At 38.3% G+C, this 22503-nt stretch overlaps 1 protein-coding gene across 1 annotated transcript in view; it reads left to right on the top strand.

Annotated features, from left to right (window-relative positions):
• FAF2 (Fas associated factor family member 2) overlaps positions 1–17357 on the top strand; it is a 76502-nt gene extending 59145 nt beyond the window's left edge. The window contains exons 10-11 of the mRNA XM_044664427.1: positions 5140–5283; positions 16414–17357. Coding sequence (XP_044520362.1) covers positions 5140–5283; positions 16414–16596 — 327 coding nt within the window. The 3' untranslated portion in view covers positions 16597–17357. The remainder of the gene's footprint in view (positions 1–5139; positions 5284–16413) is intronic.
• The last annotated feature ends 5146 nt before the right edge of the window (positions 17358–22503 follow it).

Genomic DNA, 22503 nt, shown 5'->3' with positions numbered 1-22503 from the left:
GGAAGGAAGTAGAAAATTTCCTAGCCTACCACTCTAAAGTCTGTTTCTTAGAATTTCAGCTTGATCTGCAACAAGGTTCCTATCTCCATGTGGAAATCTAGTAGTCTTTTCAGAGTCAAGAGTCTTACCAGCCCATAAAGATTTTCTGCTCAAGCCACCAAAACCAAATGTAGTAGAAGAATCAATCCCAGAAAAGTCAGGCCAAGGACCAAGGCAAGGACCTTGATCTCCTCTTGGGTCTCACTTTTTATAGCCCTTTTCTCCACATCACTTCCTGTCTTTCTGAGCTGGTCTGTCACATCTCAGGAACCAATCAAAGTCTCTCTGATCCAGGCTCCGTAACCCCTTAGTTCCAGGTCATGTTTCTAGGTCTCTTAACCTATGACCTCTGTTTGGAGTGTTCCAGCCATGCTAATGGGATGAGTTGGACAAGAAGAAAGTTCATTACTCTGGGAGGAAGGGGTTCCCTTTACACAGTGGATTCTTTTGAATTGTATTTTAGAATATCAGGGTATTTTTCTTTGATGATTTCTTGTAATTTGATGTGTCTGGGCTTTTTTTTTTTTTTTTTCCTTTTTTTTGTCATGATTTTCAGGTAGTCCAAGCATTCTTAAATTGTCTTTCCTGGATCTGTTCAGGTCATTCCCCCCCCCCCCCACCCCACCCTCCCCATTCTTTTGATTTTTTTTTTTTTTATTTCTTGTGAAGTCGTTAGCTTTTTTTTGTCCAATTCTAATTTTTACAAAATGAATTTCTAACAGGTCCTTTTGATCCTCCTTTTCCCTTTGGTTCATTCTACTTTTCATGAACTCTTCATTGGATTTTTTTGGCCTCTTTCCAGTAGACCTATTTTGTTTTTGGGGTTTTTTTTTTGAGCTCTTTTCTTCATTGGATTTTTGTGCATCTTTTTTCAGTTGACCAGTTTTGCCTTTTAAGCTGTTATTTTCTTTTTGCATTACTTTCATTTCTTTTTCTCATTTTTTTGACCTGTCTTATTTGATTTTTAAATTCCTTTTTGTCTTCTTCTAGCATCAGACCAATTCCCATTTTTCTTAGAAATTTTACATGTGGTTGCTTGGATCTCACCACCCCCTACTGACTACTTGCTCTTTGTCTCCATAGAAATTTTCTAGGGTTAGGTTTTTCTTTTGCTGTTTGCTCATTTTTCCAGCCTTTTTTGGGGGGTAGGGGGGCAGCTTGTGGACTGAGAGTTCTGAAAGCTGCTGATTCTGACTCCTCTGCTGATGGTTTGTAGGACTCAGCAATCCAAGTTAGCTCTTCACTGCAGCTCAGGCTTGAAAGGGCCAAGTGCTTTGGATTTCCTACCTTCACTGAGGAGTGGTGATAGGGCCTGGGCCTTCCAGGGGTGGTCTGTGGTTGTGGGGTGTTTTGTTGTTGATGTGTGGGCAGGGTCCTGGGATCTCAACGTTGAGCTATGCCCAGACTTTGAACCTGGTGAAGTAGATTGGGGGGTGATCCGCCTAACACTTCTCCTTGTGCAGTTTTATTTCTACTTTCCCCTTATTCCATGAAAATTTGTGCTCTCTGTCTTACTGCTGGTTTTTGACTCCTTCTGTTTTGAGGCACTTTTTAAAGATTGGTTTGAAAGGATTGTCAGAAGATTTTAGCTTTCACTACTACTAAGCCACCAGCTTGGCTCTGTCCCCCTCCCCCCCCCCTCTGCCCCCCTACCCCAGTTTTGTTCACTTTCTGTCAGTTCATAAATGTCTTCCTGGAATTTTCTTAAACCATTTCCTTCATCATTTCTTACATCATAATAATATTCCAACCAGTCAATCAGTAAACATCTATTGAGTGCCTCTTATGTGTCAGCCTCTGTCCTAAATGCTAGGGATACAAAAAGAGAGAAAAGATAATCCCTTTCCTCAAGGAGTTTATAATCTAATGTTGGATACAACACGCAAACAAATATGTACAAAGTGAGCTATATACAGGATAAAAAGGAAATAACTAACAAGAAGGGATCTACTAGAATTAGAAAGAATTGGAGAAGTAAAAGTAGTAAAAAAAATCAAGCAAGCCTAGTAAAAGATGTGATTTTAATTGAGTCTTAAAAGGAAGCCAGGGAGGTCAGTAGTTAAAGTATAGGAGGAAGAACATTCCATTTTTGCAGTGATCCAGGTGGGAGGTGATGTGGGCCTACAATAGAAAGTCAGAGAGAAGGGAACATAGACATGAGATGAGTTGTAGAGATGAACTATACTGTAACAACTTTGATGCAAAGAGGTGAGAAGTAATGAGAAATTTGGGACCACTCCTAAATTGAGTGCCTAAGGGACTGGGAGAATGATGTTGCCCTCTATAGTAATAGAGAAGGTTGAGAGGAAGCGATACGATGAGTTCAGTTTTTGGTGTATTGAGTTTAAGGTGTCTGCTAGATATCCAGTACAGGATGTCTGAGAGGCAGTTGAAAATGGAAGAGGTGAGCAGATAAGTAGGTTCAAGAATCATCAGTTCAGAGATGTTAATTAATATTCCATGGGAGCTAATGAGATTCCCAAGTGAAGTGGTATAGAAAGAGAAGAGAAAGGGGGGCCCAGGTCAGAACCCAGAGGGCACCTATAGTTAGAGGGCATGATCTGAAGCATCACCAAAGGCAACAGAGAAGGAGCAGTCAGGTAAGAGGAGGACCAAAAGAGAAAGGTAAACCTGAAAACCTAAAGAGAAGTGTGTCAAGGAGATCCGAGGATTGAGGAAAAGGCATTAGATTCAGCAACTAAGAGATCATTAATAATTTGGGAGAGAACAGTTAATTGGGTATGATTGGCAGTATGCCAGAGAAGAGACATTTAAGAAAAGAGGACAGTATAGTGTTGAATTAGTTCACTAAGGGAGTTGTCAAGATGGGGAAAAGAAGAGAGAGTGGCTAGTGCAGGGGAGATGGCCTGGAAAGAAATTGAGGGGTCAAGGGAGATTAGAAGTCATGGTGTAGACAAGAGTAGGGTGTTATAAGGGAAGGCAGAGGAAGAGGTAAAAAGCCAATAGATTTGTATTAGTATGGGGATTTCAGATTTAAACATAGATATGGTACTTTTGTAATCAAAGGTACAATTATCTTTGCGGCTGAGATGGGTAAAGGAGTAGCTCATAGGATGTGAGTAGGTTGAGGAATTGATTGGTTAGAGTATTTGAGTTAGAATTAATACATATGTTAAAGTTCCCTACTTTCAGAGTACAAGTTGGAGAGGAGGGGAAAATTATAAGCCAGGTACTGAATTTATTTTTTAAGGAAGGAAGGAAGGAAAGTGACCAGGAGGTCTATAGACAACACCTAGGATTTTGATTGGAGAATTTATATGGATAGAATGCAGCTTAAAAGGAAGAAAAGTTAACTTAGTGATGGAAGATTGGATGGGAGAAAACCTAGAAGTGGCAATGGGAAGGAAGAATTATTCCAACTCTCCCGTCTTGATCAGTGAGCCAAGGAGAATGAGTGAAGGTATAGTCAGTACTGAAAGGGTCATTCAGGCTGTGTCAGTTTTCAGTAAAAACTAGTAGAGAGAAGGAATGATGAAGGAATAGATTTAAGATGAAGAGAAGTTTGTTGTAAGAGGTTAAGAGAGTGAGAGGAGAGGAAGTGGAGACACCTGTTGCAGGCCAGGCATTCCAGAGGGCACAGAATAAGGGCTGAGGGGAGTTAGGTTGAAACTTTGTGATGGGAAGGTGGTGGGGGAGTCATGGGGGAGGGGTTAAGGAGTTGAGTGTTGGGAGGTGAAGAAATAGGGTTTGGATTATGATCTACAGCAGTTCATATCACTGGGATATGAAGGATATGACCAAGTGTGAGAATTTTCATCTTTGAGCAGAGGGCACCATTCCTCTTACCAAGGAAGTTGGAGATAGGGCCAGTGGCAAGTGCAATAGATGGGTGCTCATCACCTTCATTTTGGATGGGCATACCTACAGTTTACAGTTTTTTACCAGTACAGTATCTATCATTTTTAGCTTCCTACTATACATTTTGAGAGGCTGATCTAATCCTGATTTCTATCAGACTTCTTTCCAATTTTCCTAGCAGTTTTTGCTAAAGTGTGTGTCGTTGCCCCAACAGCTAGGATCTTTGGGTTTATGAAACATGTTTACTGTGTTCATTTATTTTTCTATATCTATTTATCAACCTCTCTATTTCTTACTCAGTACCAAATTGTTTTGTCTTTGAGATTAGATGCTTCTTAGGCCCCCTTCCTTCTCTTTCTTTTTTCCTTTTCATTAAGTCCCTTGATATTCTAAGCCTTTTGCTTTTCCAGATTAGGTTTTATAATTTTTCTAATAGCTCTAAAAAGTAGTCATTTGGTAGATTGATCGGTATAGCATTGAATATGTAAATTAATTTAGGTAGTATTGTCACTTTTATTATATTGGCTTTGACTGTAGCCTACCCATGAGTAATTAATATCTTGTAATTATTTAGATCTACTGTTAATGTATAAAAAGTGTTGTATTTTTGTTCATAAAATTTCTGTTTTTCCCCCAAGCAATTTTAGTTCATATTTTTTAGTAGTCAAAAAAAAGACAAGATTTCAGAATAAAGTAAAACAAAGGAACTTAATTTTAGCTTGGTTTTTTAAAAAAATAAATTTGTCAAACAGGACAGTAGTGATACTCTCCTTGGAGAAAATACCTTTCTGAAACCAGTCTCTTCCTCTTTAACCACTCTCTCCAAAGATTCCCTTGTTGTTGGTAAAGGTGAATACACAAGTTTCTTTAGATTAATCAAAAAGAAATTGCCACTCTTAGTTTAGTTATTACAAATAAGACAAACTCCATAGTCTTAGTTTCAAGAAATTAATATTTTTCTCTGAAAATGATTGTCTTCTATATGAAGAAGACTAACTAGGGCTTTTGAAATGAAACCAGAATCTCAGACCAAAACACTGAAAATATTATTTCTTAATATATTATAACACAGTATAGACCTTAGAGCTATATTCTTCCACAGTAATTAAATAAGAGCTAAATTTAGACTGTAACCTAATGAATATAAAAATGGTTGTGACTTTTGGTAAAATAATCTGAAACACTTCATTTTTTCTGCCTATGTGTTCAGGTTCTTTTAGTCCTTTAATTTAATTAAAAGGCCTTTAATTGAGGACTAACCTTTGCCCTTTTTCTTTCTAGAACCTACAGGAGGAGAAGGAGCGGAAGTCAGAATGCCTGCCACCTGAGCCACCCCCTGATGATCCTGAAAGTGTGAAGATCATTTTCAAGCTACCCAATGATTCCAGAGTAGAGAGACGATTCCATTTTACACAATCTTTAACAGTAAGGACCAGTAGGGAATTTTGGATTTAAAAAATTTTATAAAAAATCTGGATTTGAAAGCTTTTGTAGACATTCAAGGTAATAGAGTTGTTTGGAGGTGTCACATAGTACCCTGACTAACAAAAAGTGAGGAAATGTGGGATATGGTTACAGTTAAGAGTCTGGCAATAACAATGCAGGCAAAGACTGTTAGAATCATGCACAAAGTTGAAACATGGTAAAATACCTTCTATCTATTCTATCCAAAAGGACTATAATAGGCCTGACTAAAACCACTATCAAAAAGGAAACTTTGGGCTATCAGGAAGTGAATATTTGGGAGTGGTTACTCTTAACTAGATGTTCCCTCACACCATGAAACCTTCTGTTTTTTTTTTAGCCTGTTTCTTTTGATAAGGTTTATTTTGTCTCTAGAATCAGTGTCTTTAAGAGGAGAAACTCTCATTTGATCTTTCTTTAGTGCCTGCCAAAAAAAACCCCAAACCCTGTCCTTTTTGCCAACAACCAGTCATGTAGACCATCTACAGGTGTAGAATAATCTTCAAGTTGTTTTTCCTTTCCTCACTTTTTACTCGAATTTGTTATATTTCTTGAGCTTGAAGTCCCAGGAAACAAATCTTAGAAGTTTTTTTTTTTATCTTTATATTGTTTTTATAATGTCACATTTGTTTCTGAATATATCCTTCCCAGTCCTACACAGAAGCAAATATTAAAAGAAGTGAAAAATAGTTTAGTAAAACTTAGCAACAAATCAGCTGTGCATGCTAGTTTTTGCCATACTGCAAATCTGTAGAAGTTGACTTCTATAATGAACGGAAGGAAAGTGCATTTGAAAAGTATTTTGTAACGAGACATAGTTTGATATAGTGAAAAGAACTCTGGACATAGAGCCAACGGTTCAAATTTCCATTCTGTTAACTTACTTGTGTGTCCTTAGGCAAGTTACAGGGCAGTGGTTTAAATTATCATATTTATTTCAAGTAAATACAATTATGAACTCCCTCTCTAAAACCAATGGTGATAGCAATCAGTTACCCAGAAGGCATTTATTAAGCACTAAGTCTGTGCTAAGTGCTGGAGATACCAAAAAAATAAAGCAAAGATAGCCCCTGAATACAAAGTAACTGAAATGCATTCTTTTTTTTTTTTTAGATTTTTTTTAAACCCTAATATCTTTTTTTATATATATCCTTCTATATTAATTTTATTTGTTATAGGGCTAGGCAATGGGGGTTAAGTGACTTGCCCAGGGTCACATAGCTAGGAAGTGTCTGAGGCCAGATTTGAACCTAGGACTTCCCATCTCTAGGCCTGGCTCTCAATCCACTGAGCCATCTAGCTGCCCCCTGAAATGCATTCTTAAAGGAGATGACACTAGGAGTTGGGGGACCAGAACTTCTGGGAGGTAGGGCAGGGGGGTACTTACATTGAGTCTTAAAGGAATCTGAAGGTTCTAAGACCTAGAGTATAGAAGGGAGAGAGTTTGGAGGTAGGAAATGGCTTATCATGCATGAGGAACTATAAGTAGGTGTATAGAAAGCAATAGAATGTAAGAAGATTGGAAAAAAAATAGGAAGAAGCAAAGTTATGAAGAGCCATTTGGTTCTTGTTGTAATGGATAGCCATTAGAGTTTATTGAGCACAGGAAAATGACATGGTAAATTACCTTGGCCACTGAGTTGAACCCAGGTCCTGACTCTAGATCTGGTATTCTAGCCACTGTGCTGCCGCCCTGCCTGGATAAACATCTTTTTCAAGTAATTTAGTTGAGAAGGAGATGAGATACAGGACAATAACCAGTGAACACATTAGGATATAGTGAACTTGTTTTTAGGAATTTGGGAGTTGAGCATGTTTTAAACACCAGGGATGAAACCAGTGGATAGAGATGAAAGATGATAGAGAAAATAGAGGTAGTGTTAGGAGCACCATAAAGTGAAGATAGTGATCATGAGAGTAAGACTACATGTGAAGGGATTGGCCTTGGCAAACAGAAGGGTCACTGTTTCAAGAGGCGGGAGTAGAGGAGATGTGATAGAAGACAATGGCAGAGAAATGTGAGATGAAGAGAAAAAAGGGAGCTCTTGGTGAGTACCCTTAATTTTTTTCTGCATGGTGTGAGATGAAGTCCTTAGAGAAAAAAGGGCAGAGGCATGAAAGATTTGAGAATTCCATCTTGCTAAAATGGGGGCCCAGTTGATATTTGCTAGCTTTATTTCTTCAACACTGTTCAACCCTGAAGTAAAGGAGATGATAGACTATGTGAGTAATCTAGGTATTGGGATTATCAATCTGATAATGGAGCAAGGGATTCCAAAGTAGTAGATGGCAGAAAATTGAACTGGTTCACTAAAGAGGTGTATTGGGAAAAAAAGGAGGTAGAGTTGCTGAGTGATGATAGTTAAAGAGAGAGTCTGGAAGTGGCAATGAGGAGCAAGGAGTATTTCTACTCTTACCACAACCAGTGAGGTATGATGAAAGTGTAACTACTACTGGGAATGGGTCTGGTGTGATCAGGAGGAAACCCTGATCTCAGTGAGAGTCAAAAGATGGGAAGGAGTGAAAAAAGAACTTCAAGATGAAAGCAAGTTTATTAGTCATGGAGCAGATATTCTAGAGAGGACATGAGAAGGAGCAGGCAGATTTGAAGTGAAATATTGATGGGTAGGTTTGTAGATTATAGAGGAACATGGGAATGAACAACTGAGTTTTGGGAAAGTGATTCAGTATCAAAATAATGGATAAAGTATGACAAGGTATGATACTGGGTGATATTAGGTAAGGAATCTAATCAGTCGCTAAGCACCTATTACTTGCCAGGCTCAGCCAAAGAAATACAGAGTCCAAAGTTGTGTCTTGCTTGTGAAATCGCAGTGTCACAGGATCAAAAAGTATGTGGTAGCAGTTAGGTCTTCAAAGGAAGGCAAGTAGAAAGTTCAAGAGCAATCATTTGTGGTAGGAATTACCTGCCTTGCCATATTAGTAGTTAGTATACCCCATGGATAGCTTGATATTTTCAGATGTGAGAGTGTTCAGGTCAGAGTTGGGTGTGGACCAATTATGGTTCCTTCTTCCCTTTATTTATCTGAGACAAGAGAGGGTTTTACTAACATTACAGAGTAATTATAGTAAAAATAAACCTGTGTAGGCATAATCTAGCCACAACTGGATTAACCATCGGAAGTGGTCAGTTGTTCTCATATCCTATTCATTCATTAAACATTTTATGTATAGAACATTGTTAAATACTAGAGGATATGTAAAATTTCTATTAGACACAGCCCTTACAGAGTTCACAATCTAGGAACTGAGGAATATAACAAGCAGTTATAGCCTAGAATAATAATGGGGATGGGATCTGCCTGTTTGGCAAAGAATTTAGAATAGATCGGTGATTCTCAAAATATTATTTAGTGACTCCTTCGGGGTCCCAGGTAAAAACTTTTCAGAATAATGCAGTAAACCCTCCCCTTTATTTATTTAGATCTGAGTTGGCATTTAAAGGATAAGTAGATTTCATTAGACAAAGATAATAAAGTCTAATAAGGTCGGTAAAGTATCTACAAGATAAAAGGAAATAATATTGAAGACCAGCTCTCTGATCAATAAAATGCTCAATTGTCATTTTTAGATACTAATGATAAAATATGCTCCTCTCTTCTCTACAAACAGATGGTAGTCTCTATGCCCAGAACAAAAATATGGTGTGTTTTCAGATATGACTGGGATATTTATTTGTTTTGCTTGACTCAGTTGCTTCAAGGGATGATTATGTTAGTGAAAGGCAGAGTCATTGGGAAATGACTATGGTGATAAGCTATTTCACTTGCCCGAGTCTCATTTTCCTTACCTGAATCCATCTAGATTCTTATAGGTAAATCATGATTCCCCTGAAGTGGTTGCATTATTTGAGTTCATATTGCAAATTTCCATTGGGCTGGAACCAGTGATATTTATTGTAGCTTTTTTGGGTGGGGAGCTCTAAAGAAAGTTGTACCAAATTGTGGAAGATTTTGAATCTCAGGAAAAGAACTTTGAATTTGCCCAGTAAAGAGCCATTGAGTGTTTTTAACTAGAGGAATGATATGACTGTTTCTGTATGCAAGAAGAATTAGTGTGATAGTAATATAAATTGTGTATGATTAGGAGGTGGCTAGGGCCGATAAAGGAGGCAATCCAAGTAGTAATGAGAGGGCCAGTCTCTTTTAGGACAGTGGTGGTTGGAGTAGACAAGGGAGTGAGTTTGGCATGTGGTTCTGAATTGAATTTGAAGAGACCTAATAACCTGATTGTGGATATGAGAGATGAGGAAGAAGGAAGAATAAAATATAACTCTAGGGTTATGAACATTATTGGATGACCCCCCCACACACACACACCTTAACTCTTAATGAACTAGTTGTTCATTAAGATCTATTCCATCTCCAGTAGTTTATGATTCAGTTACTTATGTACAATTCTATTTTAATTGTTAGCAGTATAGATAGAATCTACCACAATGATAAGAATAAGAGCTGCAAAGTACCTTAGATCTAATCTAGTGCAACTTTTCACAAATGAGGCTAAAACTCCAGAGGTGTGATTTGTGCTTCACAGACAACAGTAAGTAGTAAGTGGAGACAAGGACCCAGACCTGTCTCCAAATCCTTTCCACTACCCTAGGCTAACATTTCATTGGGAACGTGTCTGAGAATTTTGAAGGAACTTAAGAGTGAAATTAGAACTCTTGGTCAGAAAATAAAGCCTTTTTACTGCAAATGGGCACTATTTTATGCACTTGTGGATTACTGGTGGGAACCTCTATTCTTGAGAATGGTTCAGGGACCCTGAACTGCAGACCATTGAGTCTTATTGCTAAGTTGGACACACTAGATAAAACTATTAAAAAAGAGTAAGATTACAGAACATTTGTTAAACAAACATAACCTATTGGGGTCAGGGGCTAGGTACTGGATTGATTTCTCCCAAGAAAAACTCATGCCTGCCTAATCCGTAAAATTGTTTAAGTGGACAATCGATACCTAATCGAGGTTAGTAAGTCAAAAAACTTTTAACAAGTTTATGTATCCCAAACTGCTATATTTGGGGGGAAAAAAAAGAATCATAATCCTTCATATGAGATGCTTCATCATACATAACTTAGATGTGACCCTGGGCTTTTTGAAAACTGTTAGCAGAGCTCAGACTTTCTTCTTTTAGGGGAAAGTTTTCAAGTGTGTTTCTAGCAATAGGCTGCATTAGCTAGGTGTTCAAGGACCAATCTAGTTAAGTTCATAGAAGCATAGAAAATGAAGCTCAAGTTGCTTAGAATCATAGTTTTTAAACTGCATGTTAAATTTTTATTTCTCTTGGCATTCTGAATGTGAGATCTTTGTCCATTAAAGAACTAGGAAAATGTTGCATCTTAGTGGGAAGATGGCTCACAGGTTCTTGATAAGGCAAATAAAGACGATGATGAGTTTGGGTTTAATTGTGCACCCAAAACCAAAACACATAATTTCCTGACATAGTCACCTTGCTTTGATTGTTCAGAATGAATATAAGTAAAAATGTCAATATGAGAATAATTGTTAATAATGAAAAGGACCAAATCTTTGAAGAACTAAATGAGGTTCTCTAAACCAGTTTAACATTTGCAGTCCTTTGATCCTAGTTGACTACATTGTAAAGATGAATACAGGGAACAATGATGAAAAATGCTAGAAAATACATTTCATGATTAAGGAATTGAAAAGAGGCTGAAGGTTGGTATCCTGGTTTGGCTTTTTTCTTTCCTTCCTCTTTGTCATATGCTGACACCTTCCATCTAAGACCCTCCTGTACTGCCTGTTGACCCCCTCCTTAGGGCTCTAGCCATACTTGCTCTCACGCCTTGAACCATCTTCCCCAGTTGCATCATTCTCCCCACTGGTTCCTTATTACTTTTAAGGAAAATACAAAATTCTTAATTGGCATATACAGTTTCTCCACAATATACACCCTATCTTACTTAGTTTATTTAATTACAAATTGGCCTGCTAGCTAGCTACTTCTAATTCATGAAATTCTATCTCGTCTCCATGGTTTCACGCTAAGTAATCTCCTATGTCTAAAACACATTCTTTCTTCACTTTTTACCTTGTAAAATCCCTAGCTTCCTTCATAAGACTGCTTTAGTATCATCTTCTAGTGAAGACCTTACCTAATCTCTCTAGTTAGTAGCATTCTCTCCTTTGAAATTACTCTAAATTTATTCCTTGTGTGCATGCAATATATCCCAGTAGAATGTGTAAGCACCTTGAGGGAAGGTGCTTCTTTTTATCTTTAGTGTCCAGAGTCTTAGACATGGTAAGCATTTAAAGGATATTTGTCAAATCAAAATGACCAGACTTCACATACTCTATGGTCATAAATCCACATGAAAAAATACTTCTGTCCATGCTTCCTCCCAAGTCATGTAGAAGTGTGTATTTATAGAAGCCTGAGGGCTACTGAAGTACCTTTCTGTAGCCAGAGCTGAGTTGTCTTAGGTGCTTGATTACTGAGGTCATGACACTGCTAGAAGTGGTGACATGGATCTGTATTTTGGGGCTTGCAATTTAGCAATTTTGTGGAGAGCCCTTAGAAGGCTGTTGTAATAGTCCAGAGGAAAGGTGATGAGAACCTAAATTAGGGCAAAGATTGTATGAGTAGAGGAAAGGAAATGTATGCAATACGAGCTGTAGAGGTAGGGAAAATCACAATTTGGCAGTTAATTAAATACCAGAGTTGAGGGAAACAAAACCAAAGAATAAAGTGCTAAACCTAAGTGACCAAAAGGATTGTGGTCCCAGGTTTCAACCAAACAAGTGTTTATTAAGTGTTTCTGTATGCCAATATCATGCAGGGCACTGATGAAACAAAAATGAGTTGTTGCCTGCCTTCCAGAGCTTACATCTTTTTTTTTTTTTTTTTTTAAACCCTTTTACTTCGGTGTATTGTCTCATAGGTAGAAGATTGGTAAGGGTGGGCAATGGGGGTCAAGTGACTTGCCCAGGGTCACACAGCTGGGAAGTGGCTTGAGGCCGGGTTTGAACCTAGGACCTCCTGTCTCAAGGCCTGACTCTCACTCCACTGAGCTACCCAGCTGCCCCCCAGAGCTTACATCTTAATCAAGGGAGATGAACTACCATTGCTGAACTTGGAGAAAGCAATTTCAGCCAGATAGTGGTGTTTAAAATCTTGCACATGATGAACACTTCTGTTTCTTGGTTGCTACAGTTCCAACATGCTCACTACTATGTGTAGGTGTCAGAGGTTTTCTCCTAGGCCAAGATCCTATAGGCAAGATCCCCAAGCTGTTTATGGGACCATATCAATTCCCCATTTACTCTAAAACATCCTCTTTTATTTACCAAGGGAGGAAGAGGCAGCATGATATTGTAGAGAGAATGGGACTTGTAGTCAGAAGCCCTGGGCTCATTTCCCAGGTCTGAAACTTAACTGTGTGACTTTAAATAAGTCATTTCATCCCTCTAAACTTGTTTCTTTACCTGCAAAGTAGGAAATCAATACTTGTATTACTTTTCCATAGTATTTCATAGAAAGTGTCTTGCAAACTTAAAGTGGTATAGAAATGAATTGTTATTAATCAATAATATCATGATAATAATAATAATATCTCCCATATGTAGAGTGCTACCCTACTACAGTAAATTATGCACCCCCCCCCCCAAAAAAAACCCAAATCCTTTTAATCCTTTTTATCCTTTTTTCTGAGCCCTTCTTAACCATTGAGAGAGCCAGCCTACCTATTTTGCTTTTTTCCCCTGAATTTTGTTGGGTGCCATGGCCTGCCTTCTTACATTATTTTCAAACTGGTTTCTCCTTTCATTTTATATTCTAGATTGTATTCTTTACTACTGTGAAGTTAAAGATTCCTCTTTTCTATAGCATATCACTCTTAGTTGGGTCCAGCCAGATATACTAATTGTACACTAGAGAAATGACTTAATTGCTGTATTATCATACCATCAGAATATAAAACTCACCCTGCTGCTCTGCACTACAAGGTCAGATTCTAGTGCTTCAAGCTTTACATTCAGTCAACACCAAATTCCCTGCAAACCACAGCTTTTACAAACTCCCAGGTTTTCCCTCCTCTTAGACCTATACCTTAAATAATGACCCCATGCTGAACTCTACTACCTCACCAAACTAGATATAACATAGGTGCTATTTTAAGCTACTCTTCAAGCAGCTAAAACTTCCTACAATCAGACAAGGATCCTGTATCGTTCTCCTAAATAAACTGTCCTGATTGAAAATTGCGAAACAAAAATCATGGCAAGGTATAGTGAGAAGTGCATTAGAGTTGAAATTAAACTTTTTTTTTTTTTTAGATCTAGCTCTACCACTTAATTCATGTGATCTTGATCAAGTCACTTAACCTCTCTGCCTCAGTTTCCTTATCTATAAAAATGTAGGGATATAACTAAGTGAACTTTCAGATTCATTAAGTGATCCTATGTTCTGTTCTGTCCACTTTCCCATTGAAAGCATTATACTAGTAGGTCTTCTGTCATCAGCAACACGGTAAACCTAATAGCTTTTCATTCTACAAGACTCAACCTCATCCTTTATCCATGAATGATCTGTTTCAATTGGTGCTGATTGCCTCCTTCTACACCTAGATATGAACATTTACCCCATCAGCTTATCTGCAATTACTGGCCAAAATAGATGAACCAGGAAGAGTTGTATGACAGATCCTGAACTTTCAAAGCCACTGGGGCTAACTCTAGTACTTCATTGACTGAAAAGTCAAAGAAAGGTTATTGACCTGACACTCTTGGAAACACTCTCTTCCTGTGCTAATATTGGTATGGATATTCTTCGAGCAATGCCTCAAAAAGTATGGGCAAATCAAGAGAAAACTTTAGTCAGGGAAAGAAGAGTGTGTGGATTCTGGCATCCAGTAGTGTGGGCGTTTTAAAGATTTTGTACAAGAGCAATCTACAGAAGCCCACTTGAGCAGTTGCAAATTGTCGATCCTGTTTAATTTGATTTTCTTCATCTTTCCTAATACTTCTATATCTTGTTGCCCAGTTTCCCCTGTCAAAGGAATCTAATACTCAACCCATCTTATAAACCCGAACTCATACTAGCTCCGTTGGCATGAAGACTCTACTCTTTGACTCTTCATATTTACCTTTAGCTTCAATATATCAACACATTTTTTTTTCTCTACTTATGGCAAAAGCGTCCCCTCTCCCCATTACATTTTGTCTCATTTTCAATTCTTGCCTAAGCTGACTAGACAGAACAATTTCATATTCTTCTGTAATATGAAAGGAAATACATGGTGACAACTTCAAGAATGCCTTGTATATGCTAAACTTTAAAGGATAATGAAAGCCAAGTCTATAGGGATGAAATGTTGGAAAGGCTATTATTAAGCTTAAAAGTCTGTGGGCAGAAAAAGGGGTGCAAGAAGACCATTAGTTTAGGCAAATGGTTTTGGGGGAAAAATAATCCAAACTATAAACTAAATTACTCTTTTGAGTTCTCAATTTTAAACCAGAAACGGATTACAGGAACCTTCCTTAAATACGTTTGATACTGAAGATAGAAAACCATCATATCTTGGTATCATTATTAGGAAAATTAGAAAGAAAACCTTGTCCTCCCTTTGTACAAAAACAAAAAGATCGTGTTAGTATCTGGAATACTGTAAGCATATCTAATTTCTGCACTTTAAGACTTTGATAGAAATAGGTAATAGACACACATAAGATGTCCAAAATGATCAAGGTTGTATAGAAGCTGACACTTGAGTACAGATTAAAGAGCAATACTTCTTGAAAAGAGAAGGAAAGTGTAAGTATTATAAAAGTCTATGTAATAATGATAATGACTAAGAGGAATACAAATGTAGATTTGTTACTAAATTGTGGGATGCTAAGCTTCAAATTTGAGAGAAGAAAGCTAAAGGGAAGACTTACTTAAATACAGCAGACAAAGTAGTCTTATGGAACTTCTTTCCAGTATAGAACAGTATATGGTATGGGTGAAAGAATCCTGGATTTAGAGGCTGGGATGTGGATTTGAACCTCTACACCAAAAATTACTAGCTGAATATCCATTCACTTCTTTCAGTTCCTTTATCTGCAGAGTAGGAGTAACACTACTTTAGCTGACATTCTTAAGAACTACAATAATAATTATTATTCTGGGGAAGATATAGGCAAAAAATGGAACAAAACAAAATCCCAAAAGGTTTGGAGAAATTAATGAATGGTATATCTGAAATCTTTAGCATTAAGTAAAAATAAATACCTGCTCCTGACATTTGCCTTTGGTTCTTCATTGACAAGATAGCCTAGCATAATAAAGTATTGACATTGGAGCCACTAGGCCTGAATTCTGTTGTTGGTTCACAGATGGGTAACCTTGAAAAACTGTTAATCTCAAGGCTTAACTTTCTTCATCTGGAAAGTGGAGATCTTTAGACTGTCTACCTCATGGGATTACTGAGGAAAGTGCTTTACAAAACCATAATACTATATATAGATGTGAGTAAAAGTTATTAGAAAAATTATGAGCTTAGAGTTCAGATAAGAGTTGGCATATTTTTGTGTTTTCGCGTCTGGATTTGTGCAGCCTAAGGAAATGGGGATGAAGGCTAGTAGCGGTGCATACTCAACTTGTTCATATTTTAACATTTTCCATACAAGGACCACTAACACTGGATTCTTTTAATCAAAATCTTTCAAAATGAATCACTGGGGCTTCAATTATACTTTTCATCCTTCTATGAGACTTTTCCATACCTATTTTCAGTATGTAAATCCAAATAATATATTGAGAACAGCTATCAGGAGAGTAGTATTTTACTTTCAGCTTTTATGTAAAAAATGGTCATATTCTGAATTGATCACCTTGGTAAATTAACTGTAAAGCTGCCTAAAAGACTTGGTGTCTAGAGTCATGTTATGGTCATGGTTAGGACCCTGAGTCCTGAGGATGTTTCATATTTTGAAATCATAACTGCAGACCTTTTTATTTCAGAGTAATAAGTAGACGTTTGCTATGTGTTCTCTTGAATAAATGTAAGAAAGTAATCTGTGCTTCTCTCTCATCTCCCTCCTTTTTTCTGTGTAACTATTGCAGGTAATCCATGACTTCTTGTTCTCCTTGAAGGAAAGCCCTGAGAAGTTTCAGATTGAGGCCAACTTCCCCCGCCGGGTGCTGCCCTGCCTTCCCTCAGAGGAGTGGCCCAACCCCCCCACGCTGCAGGAGGCTGGACTCAGCCAGACGGAAGTGCTTTTTGTTCAGGACCTCACAGACGATTGACGCTTTTGCCCTCAGCCCTGCCCCCTCTATCCCCAAAAGAAAACAAAATGAAAAAAAGAGAAATTCATATTATTATTATAATACAATATTTTTTTTAAAAGACTGCTGCATCCTAAGAGGGCAGGGGTGGGGGGGACTGGGGATCAGAAACCATGCTGCCTGTATCAACCACGACCTATGTGTGGTTCATGAGAGAGGGAAACAGCAAGTGCGTCTGTTCTACAATCCCACTGCCTCCCTTCTGCCTGTGTACCAAGCCCCTGCTTTCCATTCACAGGGAGAGATACAAAAGAGAATGTCTCTTCTGATTGACCCATTATCCTTTTGGTGGGATGGGACCCTCCCTCACCAGTTCTCATTCTTTATAGCTTTTATAGAAAAATAATAAAACCACCAACAACCAACTATATCCCCAATGTCTATTGAAGAATTGCTCCTCTTGCCTCTATGGAGAGGAGATTGAGGGAAGAGGACAGATAGAGGTGTTTCTTCAGTTTCCCACAATATACAAATATTTTTTTTTTCGTTGCTTTGTAATGACCAAAGGAATGGGGCTGACATTTTTTTTCCCTTGATTTTTATTTGCTAAAGAGCCAATTTTTACCAGATAAATTCTTGTCCTGGGCTTCTCAGCCTATAGTGTAATAAAGGCTCTGTGGGTTGGTTTGTGTTGATGCCCACTCTTGTCCCCTGCAGCTCTCCAGAGTGGCTGTTGTAAGTCTACGTTCTTGTACTTAGAGCCCATTTCCATGTATACACTGTTGAGTGTGAATCAGTGGGTGAACTCTGAAGCCCACTCAGGATCTATGTCACACCACAGCACGTACACACGAGTGTAGCTTTTTCAGAGGTCTCAATCAGATGATTAATTTGGGGTCTGAACCAAAGGATGTTAGCTTTCCTTTCCCATTCCTAGTATAGGAATCCTTACTCCTACTTCATCCTGCTCCATTCTCTACTCTACTCCTTTCTCCCTAGAGATTTCCGGATACAGGGTTGAGCCTTCAGAGAAACAGGAGTTACCCTGTTTGTGTGTATGTGTGCTGCAGTGTAACTTTAATTTTTTTTTTTTAAGTACAAAAGAAATAAAGGCCTTGAAGGGAACCTGGGCAGGAATGAGATGCCTGAAGTGGAAGGCATGTATGTTTCTCCTGTAGATGCTTGCTTGAGGCAAGAAATTTTATTTTTGTCCCTTGAATGTTGTGTTGAAGTCATAGGGCCCTTGGACTAGAGATAGGCTGTGGATTACATACCTGAAGCTCTAGTCCAGGCCTGAGTTGATAGAATCCAATTTAGGGCTTTGAGACCAGTATGAGCTGATGGGTAACCTGAAATGTTCTGTAGTGAAACTGATTGCTACTGGGAGTAGAGATGCAACCTACTAAGACTGCAGGCCCCAACATGCTATGGGGCCAAGGTATTCAGATCAAGATAGAACTTAATTTGTTGGACCTACAGACTCCAGAGGCTGCATCTCTTATTTAATTTAAGGGCAGCTATTTTATGCTCCATATTATCAGTGTTCAATTCATCCCTCTCATCAGGGATGTCACCAAGTGGGGGCAGAGTGCGGGACCACTGAATAGACACCAGGAGTTCTGTGAATTTTTTCATTCACTTTGACATATGCAACTATATCTGATACATCAACTCTGGTAAAGTTAAAAATTTCCCCTCGATTTGCATTACTTTCTAGCCTAGTTTCCTACTCTTTCAGGACTGGATTAAAAGAAAAAAACCACGAGCAAATATATTTTAAAAACTCTTTAAGAGTGATTTTAAAAACACAAGCCAAGTTATTCATTCAACCCTGTATGAAGTCTGTTATTGTCAGACTAGATAGGAGATAATTTTCAGTTTAATCCTGAGCCTATCTCTCTGCTTGGAATACACAGGTATCCTCTCAGAAGGACGTGGAAGGTTCGTAAACACCTTCAAAAAGTCTGTTTTTCAGAGGATTATTATTTTGCAGAGATGGAACCCATTTAATCTCATCTTTTCAGTCATTTTTTTCCATTTCTTTAATAATTAAACCTCTGACTTGGTTTAGAATGCTCCCCTCCTGTCTCTTACTTTTTGATAATTGTGTGATTGGGTGAAGGGGATTGGGTTGGAGACTAGGATCTTTAGAGTCACTAATTTGGGGAACACTTATCTGTTTTGCTTTTGGCTTAAGATTACCTGAACCCCATTCTCCTTCCTTTTCTCAGCCTCTAATTGAAGTCAACTCTTGTTCTACTGTCTCTAGGTACTGTCTCCTTTCCTTGAGTTTTGCACTTGATGCCAATATAATATTACCAAAGTGGAACTCAGGGTACGGGGGTGGGTGGGATGTTCAATGAAACCCTACAAGAGAATGCTGAACAATATCCATGTAATCTCTGGGATCTTTGAGCAGTTGTTTACAAGAGTCGCAGTTGGCAGCTGAGGGGGGAAAATGAAGTTCAATTCAGGTCTAAAGTACTCCCAATTTTGAGGTTGCACATTCTGCTGAACCATCATGGGGACATGACCAAGCAAAGATACCTGAATTGGAGTCTCTTGGATTTATGCGACCTCACATTCAGCCCTCCAAGCCTTTCCTTTTGTATTTGCAGAATATCTGCAACAGATTTTCCTTTCTCTTCCCCTTGTTTGACCCTGGTCAGAAATGTATGCGATGACAGCGGAGGATCTTTAAAAACAAAACCCAACAAATCCAAGAATCCCTAAAAAGAACTTGGAACTTTCTCAACTGAGCAGTCATTATGAAAATTGCAAATGGTGCCAAGGCCCAAGAAAGAGCTGCAGAAAGTGACCAAGCAGGGATTGAAATCCCTGAATGCAGAATTGATGGAATGGAGTGTTGCCATCTTGTGCTCAAACAAGGGGCCCCACTTTACACCTTTTTTAAAAAATTAAAGACTTGTGAGGAATGCAGCAATGGGAAACCTATCCTGAAAAGGATTTAATGACCCTACTTATACTGCACCTGAATAGTTATGTGGTCATTTACTGAATAAATCTAGTGTACTTAAAATTTTTTTCATAAAGTTTACATTGTATTGTAGGTTAACATTAAATGTTTTATAACAAAGTGCATAAGTAGCCATGGATCCTTCTGTCTGGGAGGGAAGGGGCTGAGAAGTGGTAGATGTGTGCCTTCCTCTCAACAGAGGGGGAGGTTGATTAGACAGTAATTCAGAATTTGACAGACTGGTATAGTGGCTAGAGGCCTAATTTTGAATTGAGTATATGAGTTTGTATTTTAGCTCTTCTTCTATCCTGGTGGCCTTTGGAAAATCATTCCCCCACTCTGCCTTATTTTTCTATTGCCAGATCAGGGAATTTTAGATAAGTTCATCTCTAAGGACCTTCTACTGAAACACAGTGCCTTCAAAACAATTTCATCTCTTTGAATCTTTCCCAGCAATAATGAGCCTCATTGCTCTCTCAAATGAGCTTTCCAATAGGTATATGAAATGAAAACTTGAATCTACCTCTTCCCCCTGCCCGTCATATCAAATTAAAACCTGAATTTAATCATCCCATCTACCTCCTCACCTTTCATTTTCTATTCCTGGCAATGATCAATGACAGCTGCCTGCTGCTTCAATTGGAACATGTTCCATGAGTTGTGAGCTTGGTTGTAATCTCAACTGATGAGAATTTACTGCCTAAGACCAAACTCTTGGCATTTGCCTTGACTTTTCTGAGAAGTTACAAAACTTGCTTCTTTGCTCTCATCGCTGGCCTTGTGCAAGAATTTTACATGATTGAATCTGAGTTATATTTTCCCATTGACACATTGTATACACAAGAACTTGATATTTTCTGTTAGTGTAGATCAGAACAGTTACTTGAGAAGATTTATCAGCAGGATGATTGATTAGGTTACAGTAGGTCAAGTACTTACACACTTAAACCAATGTAAAAATTTAACAATGACATTTGGGATTTAATGAATGCTTGATGTCCCTTTAGAGGGTTTAATTTACAAAATATGCTCTCTAGCCCAGTCTCTTAACCTGATGGTGTGAATCCTTTGACATTCTGATAGGAAGCATATAATATAAGCCTTCCCCCCTCCCATGTTTTAAAATGTCTAAAATAAAAATACTTAGGATTATAAGAGAAACCAAAGATTACTGTGAATAAAGATGCTTTACTGTTTACCCATTCAAATTCATGTACCCCCCCCCCCTTAAAAACTATTCTTGAGGCTAATTGATTCCACCTGAAACTTTGGGTTGCTACTAGGTGTTAGGATGGCATAGGCCCTTACTCCAGACATAATGAAGTTGAGAGAAAAGCAAAACTTGTCTGGGTTTTTTCTTTTTTAGACAAAAAATAGTATAAATGCTGTTTAAACATTTACCATCTAGATCTGTTTATTCAATACTCAAAAGATCTATCATTTCTTCACTGTGGTTACTGTCCAGATGAAAATACATCCATGCCATCCAAGGTACTTACTGAGTTGCTATAGGCAAAAAAGTATTGGTGGCCAACCTGGTGATGAGCTTCTCTGCACTTGAGTAGTATGGTACTTTGCTAGGCTACTTGAAGTCTTTATCTTGGTAGAATCTACCAAACCTTGTTCTGCTAGCATGACCTTTGACAATTTGGGTACAGAATTGGCAAAACTTTTAGAAATCCCATTCCCAAACTGCACCTTCAGGCTGCCTGAGGGGTCTCCCCATTACCCCAGACAGCAGAGGGAGGAAGTGCTCTCTGGGCTGCTAGGCAGGAGTAGGAGGAATGCAAAAAATGCCCTTAGCCACCCCCTCTGACCACACAGGGACACATGTGCCATGTCATGGACTTAAGTGCCTCTGTACCATAATAAGACATTGGAGTAAGAATTTAGGGGAGGATATTTGTGTGTTAACTATAAAGGAAAAAAGATTTGAAGGAAGATTCAAAGGAATGGTAACCAAGATTGATGGCTCATTTTTATTTATTGCTCTGCTTCATTAATTTTACTTTTGATGTTCCAAAATATTTCTACCCGTCCATCTTTCTTTGTGCAGAGAAGGTGAGCCTGACTGAGTGTTTGAAGGTTATACCAACAGAGAAAGTTCTGGTAGACAAGTCCTACAAAGCCAGAAGGTCTCTCAAGTAATCTGCCTAACTAGAAAGCTCATCCTTGGAAGGTTAATTACCACCTAATAGCTATTTTTGCCCATAGCAGCTCAGAAAATGCTGCCTTTTAAGGAGTGAAAGCAATAGAAACAACTCTGATGAAATTATGGATCTTTTGAGCATTTAAGCTGTAGATAGACATAGATAATGTTTAAGCAATATTTGTACCATCTATGCCAGTTTTTTTTTTTTTAAGTAACTTGGCTTCTTCATGAGATTAGACTGACTTAAGTCTCAGACTCAGCTCTTCGCCTATTAATATCACTTGAAAACATCAGCCCCTTGATCAGACTTTCATTGGTCAGATAGATAAAAAAAAAGCTGAGTTGCTGTGGACAAAAACATTTATTACTTGGTGGCTACCTTCTAGTGTTGAGCTTCCCTTCACTTTAGTGCATCCTCTAACAGCCTTATCCTGAATTCACAGAGGGAGTGAAAAAAAAAGAGTTCTGTTTCACTTAGGTTCTTCCACACTGATGATGAGAGAAGAGTAGGTTGTGGTCCCTGAATGGTTGAAGGAGGAGAAAGGGCAGAAGGGAGGAAGTAGCTGAAATAAGGTAACAAGATTGCCAAGTTTTCTTGAAGGCTGAATCATTTTTACCTCAACTGGGCAGAAGCAAGTGGGTTTTGAACCTAGAATTGTCTCCTTTGAAATTGCTACCCCAATTCAAGTTATGAACTTAACATAAATCACTTCCCTTCTCTAGGGCCCCTTACGTGAAATAAGAATTGGTCTCAACCAGGGATTCTGTTTTGTTATGAACCACTTTAGCACTCAGAAAT

Source organism: Gracilinanus agilis, chromosome 2 (genome assembly GCF_016433145.1).
Source record: "Gracilinanus agilis isolate LMUSP501 chromosome 2, AgileGrace, whole genome shotgun sequence".
Taxonomy (NCBI): Eukaryota; Metazoa; Chordata; class Mammalia; order Didelphimorphia; family Didelphidae; genus Gracilinanus; species Gracilinanus agilis.
The sequence above is the reverse complement of the archived record's forward strand: the minus strand, read 5'-3'. Positions and strand labels throughout refer to the sequence as shown.